The sequence below is a fragment of the Ranitomeya imitator genome, chromosome 2 (genome assembly GCF_032444005.1).
Source record: "Ranitomeya imitator isolate aRanImi1 chromosome 2, aRanImi1.pri, whole genome shotgun sequence".
Taxonomy (NCBI): Eukaryota; Metazoa; Chordata; class Amphibia; order Anura; family Dendrobatidae; genus Ranitomeya; species Ranitomeya imitator.
In genome coordinates, this window is record NC_091283.1 from 730,781,835 (window position 1) to 730,804,709 (window position 22,875).

The 22,875-nt window shown below is 42.1% G+C and overlaps 1 protein-coding gene across 5 annotated transcripts in view; it reads right to left on the reverse strand.

The window, feature by feature from the left end:
• The window catches only part of CCSER2 (coiled-coil serine rich protein 2), a 253,366-nt gene that overhangs the window by 56,935 nt on the left and 173,556 nt on the right, over positions 1-22,875 (reverse strand). For all 5 annotated transcript variants that reach the window (XM_069753196.1, XM_069753195.1, XM_069753193.1 and 2 more), the window contains exons 7-8: positions 12,451-12,537; positions 3,103-3,189 (exon numbers count right to left, since the gene is read on the reverse strand). In XM_069753196.1, the coding sequence (XP_069609297.1) occupies positions 3,103-3,189; positions 12,451-12,537 (174 nt within the window). The remainder of the gene's footprint in view (positions 1-3,102; positions 3,190-12,450; positions 12,538-22,875) is intronic.

A 22,875-nucleotide genomic window follows, 5' to 3' on the forward strand; every position in this document is an offset into this window, starting at 1 on the left:
ATATGGAGCATCTATGGGGCCATAATGAACGGTGCAGAGCATTATATGTGGCACAGCTTTATATGGGGCCATAATGAACGGTGCAGAGCATTATATGTGGCACAGCTTTATATGGGGCCATAATGAACGGTGCAGAGCATTATATGTGGCACAGCTTTATATGGGGCCATAATGAACGGTGCAGAGCATTATATGTGGCACAGCTTTATATGGGGCCATAATGAACGGTGCAGAGCATTATATGTGGCATAGCTTTATGTGGAGCATCTATGGGGCAATAATAAACGGTGTAGAGCATTATATGGGTCACAACTGTATATGGAGCATATATGGGGCAATAATGAACGGCATGGAGCATCTATTTTTATTTTTGAAATTCACCGGTAGCTGCTGCATTTCCTACCCTAGGCTGATACTCGAGTCAGTAAGTTTTCCCAGTTTTTTGTGGCAAAATTAGGGGGGTCGGCTTATACTCGGGTCGGCTTATACTCGAGTGTATATATATATATATAAATATATATATATATATATATACATATACATCAACTAGTACTATATATGCAAAGCATTGATGATAGTGATTGATATATATATATATATATACACACACATACATATGAAGGAATGGCAGGTCATTCAGATTTATACAATGGAACGAACGGAGAAAGAGCCAAATAACTGGTGAAATGGTGGCACAAGTAACAGAGGTGCCTGCACGTACAAATTATAACACACAGCATCCCATGGGGAATATATATATATATATATATATATATATATATATATATATATATATATATATATATACACACACACACACACACACACACACACACACACACACACACACACACACACACACACACACACAAAACACAAAGGTAAATGAATACACCAAAAGTAGAGCTGGTAGTCAGAGCAGCATAATATTATTCATAGATGTCCAAGTGGACAAGACTTGCTAGGTGTCAGAATTATTCTGTATGCAAATTGCCTCTTCAGGGAGAAAGAGGACTTGAACTCTATAGCGCCACCTGACGAGGGTCAAATTGAGATTCTGATTTGGCTTTTATCCTAAGTCATATTGCAAGACTCGTTAAAGGATTGATTGTGACTTGTAGGATCGCTACTTCCAACAGGTGGCGCTAAAGAGTTTAAGTCCTTTTTATCTCTGAAGAGGCAATTTGCATATAAAATTTCCCAGAGGAGCATTGCACGGCGAAAAAGCCTCCTTACCTTGACAAGCCAGAGCTGGTATGTCACTCTTCACAAGGAGAAACCTTACCGCTTAGAATTATTCTGGCACAGAAGCCAGAATCAATAGGCCTAAAAAGGGTGTATAGCAATGGTGTGGGATCATCAGATGCTGTGACAGAAAGCGTAAGTAGAGAGTAAGAACATAGGGATGGATATATACCCACCTCAAAGTAGGCAGGATGTACTGAAAATGTACATACATGTAAAGGGCAAGATAAGAGTGCTGAAATGTTAGCATATCACTTACGAACTAATAATAAATATATAGCCAAGATCAGTGTACCTACAAAGTAAAGGTAAGGTATGGTTACCCGGTGGCAGACTGTACTGGTGCGGCACGTACCCGGACGCACGTTTCGGATCATCTACCCCGATGAAGGAAGTGGTCCAAAACGCGTGTTGGGGTACGTGCTGCACCAGTAGAGTCTACCACCAGGTAATCATGCCTTCCCTTTACTTTGTAGTTACACTAATCTTGGCTAGATCTTAGTAGAGCTGATACCTTTGGTGTATTAATTTACATTTATGTTGTATATATATATATATATATATATATATATATATATATATATATATATATATATATATATATATATATATATATTCCCCACGGGATGCTATGTTTTATCATTTTGTTTGTACGTGAAGGCACCTCGGTTAGTTGTGCCACCATTTCACCAGTTGTCCTAATAAAGGTGTTTTATTCTCATTTTTTCTCATCCTTCCCTTGACCCATATTCGGCTCTTTCTCCATCGGTTCTACTCTTTCCTCATTTTGCAGGGCACTGCAGTAACTTACAAGAAAAACAACGCTGAAGAATGTTAATTTAATGCTGCTGAGAATATGTAGTGAAAGGTGTGAAAAATGTAGACATCCATAAGTTGGTAAAGTGAGGCAGATGGAATCAACAAGATGGCAGAAGACTTTTACAGAAGGAAATACTTAAGTGTATCAGTCAGCAAAAGAGTTTTGTTCTGCACGACAAGCAATCTAGAACTGTCGAGCTTTATAGATGAGACCCAGCCGAAAAAGAAGAAAAAAAGAAAGGTCTGACAAAACCAACCATGAAATAAATAGTACTACTCACTGTCAGACCTGGTTGAGGATTTAAAAATAAGGTTGTTCTTGATAAATTAAAATATCGCTGTGTAAAACATTCTAGGAGCTGGAGAACATCCTTAAACTGTGCAATATTTTATACAGTCTGAAATTAACTTTTTAAGGAAGAGGCAAAGTAAAATGTAGTGAAATAGCACTTTATAAAAAGAATTGCACCTTCCATCGTGTGCTCAGGTTTACCTTAGCCCGGTGTCTGAAATATACTTTTACACAAAAGTAATAACATGCTCAAGATCTAATTCAATAAATATTTTCTCTCCACTAAAAATGCAAAGTATACTGCGCTTCCATGGCACGAGCAGTGGAAAGGGGTCAGTTGGAGATTAATGGAGCTATACTGTGTATTCCCTATCCATATACCCTACTAGAGAGAGCTAAGGGGATCATTTTGTGCAGCTTCAGTCCAGGACAGTGCCCTTGGCAGTGTACAGAAGTGCAAATTTCCTTATCTTCTAGGTTCCCCGACACAGCATTTGGCTCACTGGCCCTGGCGTCACGTCATCTGTGTGACTCCCAGGTTACATCACACAAGACAGACTCTTCATAAGCCGAGCCTGGGATCCTGGAGGGTAGGGAAATTCATGCAGCTCATGTCCACAGCCAGGGAACTTTCCCAACTCCATAGTACTTTGCGTGTCAGTCCTCCTGGACTCCAGCACAAAGCTCTATCTAAATCAGGCCTGTGTCAAGCCAATGGTGGAGAAAATGGATAAAGCTTTTCTCACCAGTTGTTCCTGCAAATGCTTAATTGTCTCATCCTTCTTCTTTGACTCTTCTTTCAGCTGCTGAATCTCTCGGAGAAGATCTTCAGTCTTAAAAAGAATACAAGAAAACAAATATCAGTTTAGAAAAGAACAGTTCTTTCGACATGGAACATGAAATAATGAATCCTAGATTATTAAAAAAGGTCAGCCAAATACCGCATTATCTACAGTTTTAACCAAAAATCTTATGTGTATGGGGCATCACGACTGTCCTCAGACATACTGTACAGTATCTCCGATACTCTGTTCCCACCATAAGCTAATAACTGCCATAGGAGTCTGACAGCAATGTATTCCCTTCTCCCCACATAGTTGGTGGCTTGTGGTTAAGTTGAGTGAAATAATTTATATGAATGGAAACCTATATTTTCCCTTTATTACAGGATGGCTGCATCGAATGATGAACATGAATTTGTCGTAGCTCTTAGAATGGACATCGTTCTACTCAGCCCTGATAATGGATGGCCCCCATCAGGTCCTCACAGAAAAAAAGTAAAGGCTTAGCAAACCTTAAAGACACCTTGAACAGTCATTTTGTCTAGGTGGAGACCTAAAATAGTTGGAAAAATATAACTCTGTTCACTATCGTACACTAATATCGAGACTCAAGGTGCCCATACACCTTAGACAGATTGTGGCTTCTGACACCTCCACACAAGAGCGTTCATGTGCTCTCTGAATGGAGAATACTGTAAGACAAAGCCGGAATCATCCAACAGGGGCTAATCGACCTGGAGAACACAAGGAAATCAAACAGTCCCATCAAAGATCTGGGTCGGGAGGTTACTGGTTCTATCAACCATAATCCAAGATGTATAGAGATCTTTACGGGAACCATGGGTAGAGATTAGCTCTTAAAAATGCCAGTCTTCTCTCAACCAGTAATTCAAAGTTCAGCAATTAGAGCACCCCAAGGAAGTATGAATCCATAAAGCCTTGCTAGTACCACAAAGACCTTTCCATTGTCTTGGTTAGTTCCACCATTACAGTTTCATCTTAGACTAAAAATCTTAAATGCTGATGCTTAGTGGAGATCCTATTACTAAATGAATGTAATTTTTTTAAAAAAAAATCTGCCATCTGAAACCAAGAACGTCATGCGTAGAGCGCTGCACCATTTTTATATGCCAATATGAATAGAATTGTGAGCCAGCGCGAGCCAATCTCATGCCATTATGTAATTTTTCTTTTTGCTACAAGTCATCCTTCAGGAAGTAAACCATCAGGGTCCTGCCACATCTCCTGCATACACTCCGCTAATAGAGTCAGTGCTGCTTCTTAGTATTTAAGCGGCTTTTAAGCTAAAGATTCTTCTCTGAGAAATTACAGCCAGAGAAGAACGCTGTAATGGGCATTAAGGTCATGAATAATGGGACGATAAACTCAAGGGTCACTTTTTGGCTATTAAGTCTCGCAAACTTCTCTTTTCCAATGAAATGGATGCATCTATTACCAGCAAAAAGCAATGGGTTACTTATTTGAACAATGGCCCCGAAGAAGACATTTTTCTGGGCAGTAATAAGAAGAGTAGAGCTTTACATCTAATTTGCAGCCAATTTATGGGTATCTAACAGCATGAGATACTGTGTACTACGATCTATTAGTGATTATCTATAAAAGCTTTGGTCATATGGCTTGTACTGACTGACCTAACAGAACAAGAAGAAACAAATTATCTATGTAATGATTGTGTGGTACAACGATTAGAGCTGGTGAGTTCATCGCGTTTAATTCTTATACAATAATTGCTTCGTTTACAGCTTAGGAACCGTATGTCTTGTTGTACCATATTGTAAGAAATTCCAGATTGTAATCTATTATACAGAGAAGTACAGTAAAAACATATTTCTAGGAAATATTACAAACTATATATTATCACTAACAGATTTAATGGGCTATTCCCAGGTCGTAGACTTATGGACTAACAAGCCAAGCCATATATGTATGATAGACGCTTGTCCCTGTGCTGGGACCTGCATATACTGCAAGAATGGGGCCAGTCACTAAGTAAGTGACAAATTATCATAACTTTCATACAAATGAATGGAGTGGAGAGAGCTACTGAGTCATTACCAGCTCTTCCCCGATGGTGGTGCCACAGACCCCCTTTCTTAAGATAGATCCATCATAAATTTATGGCATACCCATAGAGCAGTGTTTCTCAGCTCCAGTCCTCAAGACCCCACAACAGGTCACGTTTTCAGGATTTCCTTAGTATTGCACAGGCGATGGAATTAATGCTTGAGCAGGTGATGAAATTATCACCTGTGCAATACTAAGGAAATCCTGAAAACGTGACCTGTTGGTGGGTCTTGAGGACTGGAGTTGAGAAACACTGCCATAGAGGCATAGAATGGAAACCAGTCAGCAAAAAAAAAAAAAAACTGTAATTACCTGCAGCCATAGCGATAATCTGCGGATAAATATTGTTATATAAGCAGCCTGGCAGCAGGATTTAACCCTATTTAATAATAGGAGCGTTGTATCAGCCTCCTAATGTAGTCTGCAATGATGTCTTAATTCTGCAAAACTGAAGATTAGTCTCAGTGATTCAGTACTGAGACGAGCCAAGGGGTGGCATCAATCATCTCTGCACTTCGCTGACATCATGCCCCCCCCCCCCCCGCAGTCTGATTGATAAACCAATGTGTGCTCAGAGAACAGAGAGCAGGAGCAAAGAGATTGTGTAGTGAGTGCCGACTGTCCAAAGCCCCGACACCACAAAACAGAGGCTGCAGGGAGAATATGACTTAATTTTCTCCCTGCAGCCGCACATCCAATTAGACTGCCGGATATGTTTAAGGAAGGGTTTACTTGCAAATTACCGCTATATTTGCAGGTAAATACAGGGTGTTCTTTGCTGATAGGTTTCTTTAGCAATAGCAACATAACTTTGGTCTATAAGGGAGCAAAGAAAGCAATTAAGGTTCAATTTTATGCTGTGTGTATATAGCAACTATTAGACACCGGCACAGCAGCCTACTTTTCCCAAGTGAGACTGCTCAGGAACTCGGCAGTTATTTTTCTGAAGCAGTTTTGCCATCGTTCTACTGGCAGCTCCACTGACGGCAAACGTCACTCTACAGCGTGAAGAATAGGAAGAGGACGGCTTCTAGCCGCCAAAAGAACGCGCATGTCACTTTTATTTAACTGTTTTAATGGTTCCTTTGATGCTACTGTACACTGTGTTCATATTGCGGGGAATTATGTGGCGTTTTTCCAGTTGGATTACAGGAACAAACTGCCTGAAAAAGGTGTTGCGTGCACATGGCCTTAAATAGGTCCTAGTCAACCCGAATATATCCACAAACGCTGTCAAGTTTCCTCTACAGATAAGTGCATATGGCGTCTTTGGATCCCCCGGTATCTGTCAAAAAAAAAGTGCCCCACAAAATGAACATAATGCACAGCAATGTGAAAACACCATCTTTTGTCACATCTTTTAACCACTTCATCTTTTAACCAAAACATCTTAAAAGACGCCAGAAAAGCTGCTTCAAGACTTCATCGGCAAGTGTTTCTCGAGAGCAGATTCATGTTAGCAGCCCTGGCGGGTGTGCCAGTGCCTAAAGGATTCTGTGTGCACGTACCCTGAGGCAAAGGTGGCAAGGATGGATCTGCAGGTGGAATGGAGACTTACAGCCATGATTGTAATTCCTGCACAAACTGCCAGTGCCAAGCATGGCTACTTATCTGCTACCTTGTATTATCAGAGAGCGGTCAGGGAAAAGCAATTTAAAGGGAACATGAAGGTGATCAGAAATCGGCCGGCAAATAGGAAGGTCATTAATTTCAAAAACCAGTTAGCGGTGATTTCTGGCAGCAAATCCAGCTAAATGCCGCGGGTCAGAAGAGACTTTCTGCACAATAAAAGCCACCGGATTACAACAGATTTTTTTTCTGTCTTAATCGATTTGTTAGAGCCTGTAAGTTTTGGTGGCATCTCTTGTCAAACTCTATGGTGTAATTTCAGGGCTTTCCGCTTTGAAGCCAATAGTTTAGTTGCTTCAATCAATATGGCTTTTTACAATTACAGGCTCGGGGCACGGATATCTGCTGTATATGGAGTTTACTATTCCGTTTCCCTTCGAACAGATGTATGCCTTCATAGTAAAAGACAAGTCTGATCATACAGTAAATATACCGGCATCGTTGGGCCACAATCGCCCCGTGCCCGTCACGTCTTTAATGAAATACAGCCACAGAGCATTACAGGATGTAATATGTTTCCATCCCCAGTGCTATAGGTTACAGACAAACTAAAAAAGAGGCAAAATCCAATTAATCTTGAAAGACACCTTTATCGGGTTACTTGGCTTCTATATTAGATCAACAACCGGCTGACCTTAAGCCCTTCCATAATGAATAGGACAGAAATCGCACTCTGCAGAGAGAAACCATCTCTTCTGGGAAGAATTGCTTGGTCTCCGATATATAATTATTTCTATATACAGCTTAACCCCTTTTGTTTTTCGCTCCCCTTCTTCCCAAAACCATAACTTTTTTCTTTTCCATCAATATGGCCATGTGAGGGCTTGTTTTTTGCCGGACAAGTTGTACTTTTGAATCACACCATTGGTTTTACCATATCGTGTACTCAAAAATGAGAAAAAAATTCCAAGTGCGGTGAAATTGCAAAAAAGTGCAATTCCACAACGGTTTTTGGATTTTTTTTTACCATGTTCACCAAATGCTAAAACTGACCTGTCATTATGATTCTCCAGGACATTACGAGTTCATAGACACCAAACATGTCTAGGTTTTTTTTTTACTTACCGTATGTACTCGAGTATAATCCGTGAATTTCAGTCCATTTTTTTAGGCTGAAATTGCCCCTCTCGGCTTTTACTCGAGTCATTCCCAGGGGTCAGCAGGGGAGGGGGAGCAGCAGCTGTGCAATAATATTCACCTGCTTCTTCTTGTATTGAGCGGTCACATGGTACCGCTCATTACAGTAATGAATATGGACCCGACTCCACTCCCATAGGGGTGGAGCCGCATATTCATTACTGTAATGAATACAGGAGCAGGTGAGTATGACGGGGGGCAGTGCGCGATATTCACCTGTCCCCCAATTCCACCATCGGCGCCGCACCATCTTCCGCGTCCTCTGCAGTGACGCTCAGGTCAGAGGGCGCGATTATGCGATTAGTGTGCAGCGCACTCTGCCTGAACAGTCAGTGCAGAGGACGCGGAAGACACAATGGCGCCGACAGTGGAAAGCAGACAGGTGAATATAGCAAGTGAGTATGTCATTTTTTTATTAATCGCAGCAACAGCATATGGGGCAAATGTGTCTATGGAGCAACTTATGGGGCCATGTGCAGCATTACACGGGGCAACTATTTCTATGGAGCATCTTATGGGGCCATAATCAGCATTTGTGAAGCATTATACGGGGCAAATTTGTCTATGGAGCGTCTTATGGGGCCATAATCAGCATTTTTGCAGCATTGTATGGGGCAAATGTCTGTATGGAGCATCTTATGGGGCCATAATCAACATTTGTGCAGCATTATATGGGGCATATTTTAATATGGAGCATCTTATGGGGCCGATCATAAACTGTATGGAGCATTATATAGGGGGTATTTTGTATGGAGCATTTTACGGGGCCCATCATGAACTGTATGGAGCATTATATGGGGCTCCTGATTCAAAATGGATATTTAAAAACACAACCTACTGATGTCTCAATTAATTTTACTTTTATTGGTATCTATTTTTATTTTTTACATTTACCGATAGCTGCTGCATTTTCCACCCTAGGCTTATACTCGAGTCATTAAGGTTTCCCAGTTTTTTGTGGCAAAATTAGGGGTCTCGGCTTATACTCGGGTTGGCTTATACTCGAGTATATACGGTAAGTGGTGAAAAAAAAAACAATGGAGTCTCAATTTTCCGTGATCTCGGGTTGGGTGAGGGCTTATCTTTTGCGTCCCGAGCTGACATTTTTAATGATACCATTTTGGTGCAGAAACGATCTACGATCTTTTGATCGCCCATTATTGCATTTTAGTGAAATGTTGCGGCGACCAGAAAAACTTAATTCTAGCGGTTTTATTTTTTTTTCTCATTACGCGATTGGGTTATTTTCTTTTTCATATTGATAGATCAGGCAATTCTGAATGCGGCGATTCTAAATATGTGTATGTTTGAGGTTTTTCTTATTGTTTTATTTTGAATGGGGCGAAGGAGGGCAATTTGAACTTTTGGATTTTTTTTTAAATATTTTTGAAAACTTTTTTTTCTTTTGGCATGCTTCAATGGTCTCCATGGGAGACTAGAAGATGCCATAACCTGATCGGCTCTGCTACATACAGGTGGTTATCAGATCAACTGTATGTAGCAGAATTGCTGACTTGCTATGAGCGCCGACCACCGGGCAGCACTCATAGCAATCCGGCATTGATAACCATAAAAGTCTGCATGAGACCTGTGGTTGTCATGCCAACCCATCGGTGACCCGCGATCGTGTGATGGGGGTCACCAATGGTCGGCTCTCCGGTGTGATTGCCGGAAGCGCATGTTAAATGCCGTTGTCAGTTTTTGACCGCAGCATTGAACGGGTTCCACCCGCAGCTGTTCCAGGCCAATGTCAGCTGTTCAAAACAGCTGACATGTGCCGGGAAAGATGTGGTCTCTGCGCTGGAGCCCACATCAAAGGGGGAGACACGACATGCGCCGTACATGTACGGTGCATGTCATGAAGTGGTTAAGAGTCATCGTTAAAGAGGTTGTTTGGCCTTAGACTGACTGACTGACTGACTGACTGATTTGGAGACTATGACTACAGACTTGTGAATCCTCACAGTGTGCATACATGCAGTCAGGTGTCGACTAGACATAAATGGCCATGCTCAATGCAAGTGTATTGAGTGAGATCGAACATGTCTAGTCGTCATGTGGCCGGAAGTATGCAAGTCACATACTTGCGGTCACATGACACCGTAAAATCCTCAGCGCGCACAGTGTGCGCACTGTGAGGATTCACGACTCTACCGTCTCAAAGAGTGGCTTCAGACTTATATCCCAAGGCCAGACAACCCCTTTAAACACTTTTGACTTACACAAAAAAATGGTAACCACTAGTCAACCACTGGTGGTCTAGTGTACTGATGAGGTTAATTTTAGCTTCCTTGATTGTTTAGGGTAATAAAGTTGTTAAATTGGTATTTCATTTTCAGTTAATTTTGGAGGACAGGCAGGTAATGCTTTATATGGCATCGATAACCAGATTTTTGCTAGGCAACCTGAGAGCAGCATAATGTAGAGGCAGAGACCGTGATTCTAGTTGTATGTCACTTACTGAGCTTCAAACTGCAGTTTTGATAAAATCACAGTTTTCTCTGCAGCAGATCTAGCAGTTCGCTGAATGCTGAGCTCTACATAACCCCACCTACAGAACTGAGTATCAGCTTTCTTTGTACACTGTGCATAGGCAGAAAGCTGCCAATCAGTGGTGGGGGTGGCGCTATACAAAACATGAATATGAAGGACTGCATAGCAGAAGGTTTACCAGTCCTCCTCAAATAATCTCAAAACTACGGCAAGAAGCCCAGTAAGTGACAAATTGCAGGAATCAGAATCTCTGTCTCAACATTATGCAGCTCTCAGATTATGTTGAAAAAACCTGGTGATAGATTCCCTTTAATAAAACAAAATAAACATTACTACTCGATGAAACTCCTACAGCTGCCGGGTCGGCTTCTCATTGGTATTTGTGTACAGGACTACTATGAATTGACTAAGAGGCCTGTGATTGGGGGTAACAGAAAAGTGTTATAGACAAGAAGCCGCTGCTGCAGACTAATAATCTTTTCAAAACTTGTGAATGTTCCAGAATTGTTGCACTTTCATTTGTTCAATAGCCATGAAAGGGCTTGTTTTCTGTAGGAAGAATTACATTTTTGAGCGATACCATATAATGTACTGAAATATGCGAAAACAATGATAAACTGTAGTGAAAAAATGCAATTCTGCTATTTTTTTAATGTTTACTGTACTGTACAATATATGACCTGGGGAGAGGATTCTCCTAATCAGTGTTTAACCCCATCTCAATCTGAGTGTTTCCCCCATTACATTAAACACACATATATCCTCCTCCCATGCCGAACATCAACAGGATTTCGGGGTTGCGGCTTTTCTCTGACTTCCGGGTGATGCTCGATAAGTCCAAAGGCGGTGACAGAGACAAGAACAGTGACCGGGGCAGGACTCGCAACCTCACGGGAGCCCTGGGAGAACAAGTGTCGGCACCGCTGGAAGGATGTCGGCACAGGAGAGGTGTATACACTTATATCGATAAGGGGTTGTCAGAGTACTGGACAACCCCTTTAAGGACGCAGCTAATTTTCATATTTGCATTTTCCTTTTTTCCTCTCCTTTTCCAAATTCACAATTTGTTTATTTTTGATCTGACGTAGACATTTAAGGACTTGTTTTTTTGTGGGGCAAGTTGTGGTTTTGAAAGACCCCACTTATTTTTTCATGTACTTTATGGGAAGTTTGGAAAAAAAATCCAAGTGTGGCGAAATGGTGAAAAAGACAGGCTTCCGCAATTTTTTGGGTTCCATTTTCAAGCATTAATGGTAAAGTAAAAATCACCTGGCAACATGATTCTTCAGGTCAGTGCAGTTATGGCAATTTCACACATGTATACTATTGCTTTTTTAAACTATTTTAGTGGCTTAAAAACCTCGATCTTTGAAATGAAAAAAATAAATAAATAAATAAATATCTTGACGCTTTCCAAAGTCAAAACTTTTTTTTATTTTACCCTCAATGGGCTTGTTTTGTTGCGGGGCAAACTGGTTTATTATTGATATCATTATTGAGCACATACTAGTTTGATCACTCTTTCCTCCATTTCTTTTGTGGGAAGTAATGAGTAAAAAAAAACCATTAGAGCTTAAATGCCGCCGTCAGTGATTCACAGCTGTATATAAGGGGTCAACAGCAGCGATCGGAGCTAGCACCAATCGCTGCTGTTAGCCGGCTGCCCTGTGTGAGGGGGGCTCATTCCTCGACTCGCTATACAATATATATATATATATATATATATATATATATATACACACATATAATATCTGCGTCACATACAGTGCCAAGGGGTTAAGCTGCCACATAGCAGGTTCATGAAGGATTCTATACATCTCGCATTATGTAATATATTATAAAATGGTCTTACTGGGATAGTGTAGCATATCCTTTGGATCAACGTCAGATCAGAATTAGCAGTATTTATCATCCTGTGCTGCTCCCTCATGGAGGTATGAAGGTACTATACAATGCCAGGACATTTACCTTTAAGACAGTGTCCGTGTCTTGTGGTTCGAGAGTGGTGGGATAAGACTGCTGTACTTCTGGCATCGGTGATTCAGGGTCATCCTCCTGCGGAAGAACAAACACATTTAGTTGTCTGGCAACTCAATGAATTTATAAGTATTCACATATTTTGCAATTTTTTTGGCGTCTTACACATTAAATCCACTACCAATACCTTAGATGCATTAGATTTACGTGTTGTCCATTTGCACTGTATGATTTTGACCTTTTTTGTAGGGATCCGAGACGGCTTTTAGCCAGTTAAAAGCATTTCTGTGCAGAACAAGATTTCTGAAAGATGGGCAATGACATGGTTGGTTTTCATGGCTTTCATTGGAGCATTGCACAACTATACAATAATGTGCTGGAACAGAAGCCGCTGATAAATGATCAAATGTTATATTTAAAAGGGTTCATGATGTTAGTGCGTTCTCTGCCGAAATAAAAACCACCAGTAAATAATCATGGTTTGTGCCATGGTTCTCCAGCTATGGTGGCGATCAGCCTCATCGTGCTCTCTGAGGGGTAGAAATCAGGGCATTTACTTTACAACCACCAGAGAAAAAGACACAAGATATTCCCAATATTGAGAAGAGTCCTTATACTATGGAAGATCTCCACTAGTGTACGTCTCTCAGGCACCATTAACTTAATATTTTGTTGCACAACATTTTGAGGCAATCACTGCAATTAAACGATTCCTGTAACTGTCAATGAGACTTCTGCACCTCTTGACAGGTATTTTGGCCCACTCCTCATGAGCAAACTGCTGTAGTTGTCTCGTGTTTGAAGGTTGCCTTTTCCAGACGGCATGTTTCAGCTTTTTCCAAACATGCTCAATAGAATTTAGGTCAGCGCTCATAGAAGGCCACTTCAGAATAGTCCAATGTTTTCCTCTTAGCCATTCTTGGGTGTGAATTTTGGGTCATTATCCTGTTGACAGACCCATGACCTGCGACTGAGACTAAGCTTTCTGACACTGGGCAGCACATTTCACTTTAGAATCCTTTGATAGTCTTGAGATTTCATTGTACCCTGCACAGATTCTAGACACCCTGCGCCAGATGAAGCAAAGCAGCCCCAGAACATAACAGAGCCTCCTCCATGTTTCACAGTAGGGAATGTTCTTTTTCTTGATATGTTTCATTTTTACATCTGCGAACATAGAGCTGATGTGCCTTGCCAAAAACTTCCATTTTTGTCTCATCTGTCCATAGGACATTCACCCAGAAGCTTTGTGGCTTGTCAACATGTTGTTTGGTTAATTCCAGTCTGCCTTTTTTATGATTTGTTTTCAGCACTGGTATCCTCCTTGGTCGTCTCCCACGAAGTCCATTTTGGCTCATACAATGATGGATGGAGCGATCTGACACTGATGTTCCTTGAGCTTGAAGTTAACCTTTAATCTGTTTAGAAGTTTTTCTGGGGCTCTTTTGTTACCATTTGTGTTATTGGTCTCTTTGATTTGTCACCAATTTTCCTCCTGTAGCCATGTCCAGGGAGGTTGGCTACAGTCCCATGGATCTTAAATTTCTGAATAATATGTGCAACTGTAGTCACAGGAACATCAAGCTTCTTGGAGATGGTCATAACTTTTACTTTTAAAATGCTTGTCTATAATTTTCTATCTAAGCTCCTGAGACAACTCTTTCCTTCACTTCCTCTGGTCTGGTGAGTATCTGTAGCCCTATATACAGGCCACTCACTGATTCCAAGATTGTAGACACCTGTGATGCTAGTTAGTGGACACACCTTGATTTAGCATGTCCCTTTGGTCACATTATTTTCAGGGGTACCGTCATTTCTGTCCTATTTCATGAGTTTAATTTTTTTAAAAACCTCTGTGGAAGCATGGTTGAAAAGCAATGTCTGACTTTCATTTGTTCATTCTCATAGATCTTCTATTTATCATTACTTTTAGATTCACGTTATTTCTGTGATCAGCCATACAGGTGCCATCAAAATTACTACAGCCGCAAATTAGATGTATTTGCAAAATTGACCAACTTTATTTTGTTTGCAATAAACCAACCAACAAGAACAAAGTTAATAGCTCAACTAATATACCAAGTGGTGTCTCCAAATTCATCAAAAAATGATATTTTTACTGACTGCTGTAGAATTAGTCTACCCTCTCACGGCAAGTATCTTTAGGACTTAGTGCAGCACCCTGGTTGTTATGGCCTGCTGTAAATGAGTCTTAGGCCGGGGTCACACTTGCATGTGCAATGCGAAAAACTCGCACGAGTCTCTCGCATCAATACCCTGCACTCAGACCGAAGCGTGCGGCTGCATAGAAATACATGCAAACCGCACGCTTTGGTCCCGAGTGCCGGCGGCAGTGCCAGGTAATGATGCGCGAGTTTCTCGCATCATACTCGCAAGTGTGACCCTGGCCTTAGCCAGATACCACTGTTGTTGAGGAATCTAAGCCCAGTCTTCCAGGGCAGTGGCATACAGTTCACTAATATTTTTAGGTTGTTGGGAGGATGGCATAAAAAAAAGTAAAAAAACAAAAAAACAAAAAACAAAAACAAAAAAAAAACACAGATCACTGCCTTGCATAAACAAGGAAAATGATGCAGAAAGAGTAAATCATGGAATGTTTCTAGAGATATAGTTAGAACACAGTTCGCAAGTTTACAGTTATATGAACACTGGCTACATTACCTGTATGTGGCAGAAAAATAACAGTGATCATCTTCTGTCACCACATTCCTGTGGAGTGAGGTTGTCAAAAACCATCGAGTGACTGCAAAAGATCTGTAGCAAGATTTGGCAGCAGCAGGCACTGAGGTTCAGTTTGCACAGTAAGGCACATACTAAACCCTTTACTGACCCAAAAGCACATGAAATGTTGGCTCCAATATGCTCCAAACCACATCCATAAGATGTTTTTAGAGCAATCAAACACAATTGAAACTGACAATGGATAGCAGTTTGCCTGATGTAGGAAGAATGAAGCAATTCTCAGATAAAAAAAAAAAAAACACCCTGCAGGTAAAGCATGATGGTGGCTTGGTGATGCCTTGGGGACGGTTTTCTTCTTCTAGAATTGCTCCTTCACACCTAAAAGTGTGTGGACGGCTAGAAAAACACATCATGCTCTCTGTAAGATAGCGCTTGAGTGTCATTGGAACTTTGAACAGGAAAATGATCACAAGCATACCTCAAAGTCCATCAAGACTTGGTTTCAGAAGAAGAGCAAAGAAACAGAAGACCAGACTATAAGGCGCTTCCACTCAGATGAATCGAGGATCCAGAGGTATGGATGAATTGAAATATTTAATTTTAAAAAACCTAGCAAAAGGTTGCTAGATAACATATGACAAAATGTAATAATGTAATAAAACTAACACAACGCGTTTCAGCTGTCTAGCCTTCATCGGTGTATATGAAGGCTAATCAGCCAAAAAAGCATTGTGCTCATGTTTTATTAAGTTTTTAAATTTTGTCATATGTTATCTATAGCCTTTTGCTTGTTTTTTTTTTTTTTTTTTTTTCAAATTAAACATTGAATGTAAGCGCTTTATAGCCTGGTCTTCTGTTTCTTTGCTCTACCTCTCACGTTGGAACCATTCCCAGGAATTGTCCACGGCAACTACAATGGCAGCAAACCACCAGCAGGGATGCATATTGGAGACAGATTTGTGCCTGCTCACACAACTCCATGAGGTGAGTTTAATCACTCACACCCCACTTCAATATTATGCTTAGATGGCACTCCCGTTTTTCTGATTTCTCCTCCCAGAATTTTTTAATTATGGTTTGAGAAGACGTCCTGGAAGATTCTGGACTGGCTATCACAGTCGCCTGACTTGAACACCATATAAAAGCTTGGGAGATGCTTTGGAGAAGGAGAAGGAGGTTGAAGAAGAAACACGAGAATATTAAGGTATAGGATACCATTAGCGATGAGGAATGGGCGAAGATTTCTTGGGAATAATGCCAAAAGCAGGGGTCTGGCTGTGCATCACATTTGCAGCAGGTTACAACAGCCAAATGATGATGTACTAAGTGCTGAGGGCTGTGCTTAGGCCCATTATAGATATTACTGCAGCCTATAGGACTGGAGCAGGGGGGCAAAGATGGTGAGGTCACTGGCCTCTATATTCTTATGTTGAGAGCGAGAACAGGAGCAGTGAGGCGACAGAGGCTTCTTTTTTATTTTGGGCCCTGACCAGTGATCACAAGGATTGACAGGTCAGTAGATTGGGCGTTATTATTAAGTAAGAAATTGAAGTATTTCTGAAGGTACACTTTAGCACTAAATTTCATAACCAAAAGCAAAAAGTGCAGTCATGGTAGAATTATAGAGGTTTTAATTCAGGCCAACACTGATCAGATGACGAGTTTTACTAAAGCAAGGTTTGGAGGCTTATGCTGCCCACACAAAGCCAGGAAATACAACTGCAATCAAAAGCCCGATTGTCTGCAAGGCGGCCACACTGGTTGCATCATCAGGGAATAACTTAAAGAAGCCGCGCTTATTAGCCTCATGCAATTCCTTCCATGTCAACAGAGACAAGCAAAGTGCTCTGCAGTATGTCCGCTGGCCATAGTTCTCCTCTCATGGGGGAGCGATGTCACGGAAGCAATGAAGTAGCAACACATTTAATACAAGAGGACATGTGGCACTTTCTAAAAATATGATGGGCAGATAGAAATTCACTATTTCGTTGCCAGGACAAAAGAATTTGGGTTTTAAAATGTTCATCATTCATGTTATTTGCTTATAAAGTAGAGTTGTGTGAGCATACATTGTCATTATAACACCACTGCAGTAGTCACAGAAAACATTCTGCTGCCTCACCGTTGCCTTTCGGTTATACACATGTACGGCTCAGGCACAAGGTCATATTAGGAGTCTCCGAACTGCCAGAAGAGTATAGAGCCCATAAACCTTAGATTTCATGTAATGAAACTTTAATTTTGACAAATACATTTTGCCATGCTAAATCAGAAGCCACAATACACAACTATTTACTACTAAAAACACTGCGGCAAGGAAAGCGTATCTGCATAACGTAGCAGTCCCAGCTCCTACCATCACAAAGCCTTCCTACACCAGGAAGCCTCTCAAGAAAAAGTACCCAAAGCCAGTCTGGCCAAGCCATCAACCTACATGGCCTGACAAAAGGTGAAATCCAGAAGATGGTGCACAAAGTCAAAGAGGAATATCTCAGCATCTGGAGGAATGACATAAACAAATCCAAGAAACTGACAATATACCAGAATCTACAGAGGGAGTACAAACTGGCCCCATATCTAGAGAAACTAGAAAACCCCAAAGATCGACAGATCCTGAGCCGGTACAGACTGAGCACCCACAGCCTACTCATCGAATCAGGGCGGCACCGACAGAACTACAAGCCCCGAGAGAGCAGACTCTGCCAGCAGTGCCCCCAGGAGGCCATGGAGGATGAGGCCCACTTCCTGCTGAGGTGCCCCAAATACTCCGCAGTGAGGGACACTCACTTCAAGAGACTGTCTGATCTCCTCCCAGACTTCACCTCCAAGGAGGAGGAAGAGACACTGCCGATATACTGGGGGAAGAGGAAAGTGCAGTGGCCGTAGCAGCGGAATATGTCAGTGCCTGCCACAGACTAAGAGGAGCCTGATATGTCATGGACTCATGTACCCCAACACTGGACATATCCCTATCCCCCGACTAAAGAGCCTGATATGTCATGGACTCCTATACCCCACCCTGGAAACATCCCCTATCCTCTAAAAGGAGTCTGATATATCCTGGACCTCTATATGCCTCCCTCCCCCATATTTTTACCATATGCTTTGGCAATGCTAATGTGTACTTAGTCAATAAAGCTCATTTGAATTGAAATTGAATTGAATCTGCGTCAAGGAGAGCATGGCTCCATGGCGAGGAGAGAGAGCACCCGTGGCAAGGAGAGAGCACACCCGCGACAAGGAGAGAGCACCCGCGACAAGGAGAGAGAGCACCGGCGGCAAGAAGAGAGAGCACCCGCGGCAAGGAGAGAAAGCACCCGCGGCAAGGAGAGAAAGCACCCGCGGCAAGGAGAGAAAGCACCCGCGGCAAGGAGAGAAAGCACCCGCGGCAAGGAGAGAAAGCACCCGCGGCAAGGAGAGAGAGCACCCGCGGCAAGGAGAGAAAGCACCCGTGGCAAGGAAAGAGAGCATCCGCGGCAAGGAGAGCACTCGTGGCAAGGAGAGAGAGCACCCGTGGCAAGGAGACTATCTGTGGCAATGAGAGAGAGAGCACCCCCGCGTGAAGGAGAGAGCACACCAGCGTGAAGGAGAGAGCACACCCGCGGCAAGGAGAGAGCACACCCGCGGCAAGGAGAGAGCACACCCGCGGCAAGGATAGAGAGAGCACCCACGGCAAGGAGAGAGAGAGAACCCACGGCAAGGAGAGAGAGAGAACCCACGGCAAGGAGAGAGAGAGGACCCACGGCAAGGAGAGAGAGAGGACCCGTGGCAAGGAGAGGGAGAGAGCACCCGCAGCAAGGAGAGAGCGAGAGCACCCGCGGAAAAGAAAGAGAGCACCCGCAGCAAGGAGAGAGGGAAATAGAGCACCATACAATGGCTCGTGGGTTAAGTACTATTGGGTTACAGTGGAATGCTTGTACTCCCTTTTTCATTTTCTTCATACTGTGCCCAATTGACGACTATGTCACTGCAGGACCACACAGCAATACACATCAGAAGTATATGGCAGGAGATCACTACTAATGTATATGGCATCATTACGGAGATGTGAATAGTCTAACTTTGTTATTGCCCTCACTAGTGTCACTACAATTAACTCCTTAAGGATGCAGTCAATTCTGCCCTTCAAGGCACAGCCCATTGTCCACATCTGACACTTTGTGGACCTCATTTACGTAGACTAGTGATTTAGAGATTGTAGAGTATTTCATGCTATAATGCAAAACATGACTACGGTACTTTCTTGGACAAACTTTTAAAGTAATATCCAGGTTTAGTAAGTAAAGTACTTGCCACCACTATAAATCCAATTCTTTTGTTGAGAATCTTCGTTATATTATCTCAAGCACCTTCCACCGCCACTGTCTTGTTGCTTTCATCACACTACCTGAAGCTATCGCATTGTGTATATTTTCTTTGTGGCTGAAAAATGACAGACATCTTAACTTGAAAAGTTACGAGGTCAAACTTGCCTGAAAGGAACCAACTTCTTTAGTTCCCTGGAGGGAATATAATATCCTTTGCATCCAAAATGCATGCTAAAACTGAGAAGTAGAGCTACAAAGAACATATGAATCAAGGGCTTAGAAAAATACCTTGCATTCTGTAAGAATATCAGGAGAAATACAAAAACAAAACATTTTTTTTTTCTTATTCTTCATGATAACATAGACCAACCCTAACATCTGATGTCATCTCCACATTCCCAAACTTTTTTTTGTATCATTTTCAATGCATAAAAGTTAATAATATAATAGTATGTCTGCAAATAGTAAATAATCCCACAGCTTTCTTTTTACAGTCGGTATACACCTGTCTGTTTTTATGGCACCTGACAAAACACAAATGTCTGATTCTGGAGAGATCACCGCAGTTTTCTATTTTTTTGACTACATGCAGTTTTGGCCAAAAGTATTGACACTCCTGCAATTATGTCAGATAATACTCAGTTTCTTCCTGAAAATGATTGCAAACACAAATTCTTTGTTATTATTATCTTCATTGAATTTGTCTTAAATGAAAAAAACACAAAAAGAATTGTCTTAAAGCCAAATTGGATATAATTCAACACCAAACATAAAAAAGGGGGTGGACAAAAGTATTGGCACTGTTCGAAAAATCATGTGACGCTTCTCTAATTTGTGTAATTAACAGCACCTGTAACTTACCTGTGGCACCTAACAGGTGTTGGCAATAACTAAATCACACTTGCAACCAGATGACATGGATTAAGGTTGACTCAACCTCTGTCCTTGTGTGTACCACATTGAGCATGGAGAAAAGAAAGAAGACCAAAGAACGGTCTGAGGACTTGAGAAACCAAATTGTGAGGAAGCATGAGCAATCTCAAGGCTACAAGTCCATCTCCAAAGACCTGAATGTTCCTGTGTCTACCGTGCGCAGTGTCATCAAGAAGTTTAAAGCCCATGGCACTGTGGCTAACCTCCCTAGATGTGGACGGAAAAGAAAAATTGACAAGAGATTTCAACGCAAGATTGTGCGGATGTTGGATAAAGAACCTCGACTAACATCCAAACAAGTTTAAGCTGCCCTGCAGTCCGAGGGTACAACAGTGTCAACCCGTACTATCCGTCGGCGTCTGAATGAAAAGGGACTGTATGGTAGGAGACCCAGGAAGACCCCACTTCTTACCCCGAGACATAAAAAAGCCAGGCTGGAGTTTGCCAAACTTACCTGAAAAAGCCTAAAACGTTTTGGAAGAATGTTCTCTGGTCAAATAAGACAAAAGTAGAGCTTTTTGGGCAAAGGCATCAACATAGAGTTTACAGGAGAAAAAAAGAGGCATTCAAAGAAAAGAACACGGTCCCTACATTCAAACATGGCGGAGGTTCCCTGATGTTTTGGGGTTGTTTTGCTGCCTCTGGCACTGCACTGCTTCACCGTGTGCATGGCATTATGAAGTCTGAACACTACCAACACATTTTGCAGCATAATGTAGGGCCCAGTGTGAGAAAGCTGGGTCTCCCTCAGAGGTCATGGGTCTTCCAGCAGGACAATGACCCAAAACACACTTCAAAAAGCACTAGAAAATGGTTTGAGAGAAAGCACTGGAGACTTCTAAGGTGGCCAGCAATGAGTCCAGACCTGAATCCCATAGAACACCTGTGGAGAGATCTAAAAATGGCAGTTTGGAGAAGGCACCCTTCAAATATCAGGGACCAGGAGCAGTTTGCCAAAGAAGAATGGTCTAAAATTCCAGCAGAGCATTGTAAGAAACTCATTGATGGTTCCTGGAAGCGGTTGGTCGCAGTTATTTCGGCTAAAGGTTTGGCTAAAGGTTGTGCCACCAAGTATTAGGCTGAGGGTGCCAATACTTTTGTCTGGCCCATTTTTAGAGTTTTGTGTGAAATTATCAATGTTTTGCTTTTTGCTTCATTCTCTTTTGTGTTTTTTCATAGAAGACAAATTAAATGAAATTAATAATACCAAAGAATTTGTGATTGCAATCATTTTCAGGAAGAAAATGAGTATTATCTGGCAGAATTGCAGGGGTGTCAATACTTTTGGCCACAACTGTACCAAATATATATTAGTAAAGTTCAGGGAACACATGCAGGAAAGTGTAAGGCCGTGTTCACATGGTGCACTCATAGTGATCCAGATGTGTTCCGCTAATAGCGGCAGACCACACAAACACTATAGGGCCTCTGAGTTGGGGGAGCCTGGTACGAAGCAGCATCGCCTCGCCAACCCCCACCATCTCATATTCATGGATATCTGTATTTTCAGGGTGCTGATACAGTTGGCTAAAATGGTGAAATAGGGAGCAGTAAGCTCGTTGCTCTACCATTCAACCTGTAAGTCTTAGGACTCAGGCAGATATCCGTGCATATTGGTCCTAACACGGACTGTCCGAGATCTGTGTGGAGCATCATACTGTGTGGTGGACTGTGGGGCATCATGTGTGCGAAAAGGGGCATTGCATGGGCATCAATCTGTGTGTGGGGGAGCTATGGGATCCATTATACTCAAAGAGGGAATCATACTGAGATTGGGTGCAATAGGGATATCATTCTGTTGTAGGGTGCTATAGGGATATCATACTGTGTGGAGGCCATCATATTGTGTGCGGGTTGTGAAGGAACATCATATTGTGCGAGAGGGGAACTGTGGGGACCATCATACTGTGTGTGTGTGGGGAGCTACAGGATCCATCATACTAGGAAAAGGAATCATACTGATGTAGGGTGTTATGGGGATGTCATCTTGTGTGGAGGCCATCATTTTGTGTGTGAGTTGTGAAGGAACATCATATTGTGTGGGGGAAACTGTGGGGGATCATCATACAGTGTGTGTGGGTTGTGAAGGAACATCATATTGTGTGTGTTGGGGGTGGGGCGGGTAATTATGCGGGACCATGATACAGTGTGTGGGGTGCTATGGGATCCATTATACTAGGAAAGGGAATCATACTGATGTAGGATGCTCTGTGGATATCATACTGTGTGGAGGCCATCAATTTGTGTGTGAGTTGTGAAGGAACATCATATTGTGGGGGGGGGGGGGGGGGGACTGTAGGGATCAACATACAGTGTGTGGGGCATAATACTACTGGTAAGTGGAAAACTTGAGTGCAGACTGTATGGAAGTAGCTGTGGGATATCTGTGTGAGGAGAGCTATGGGGGTAATAATGTGTGTGGGGAGCTGTAAGGGCATAATACTTTACGGAATAATAGTGGGGACCTCATAAT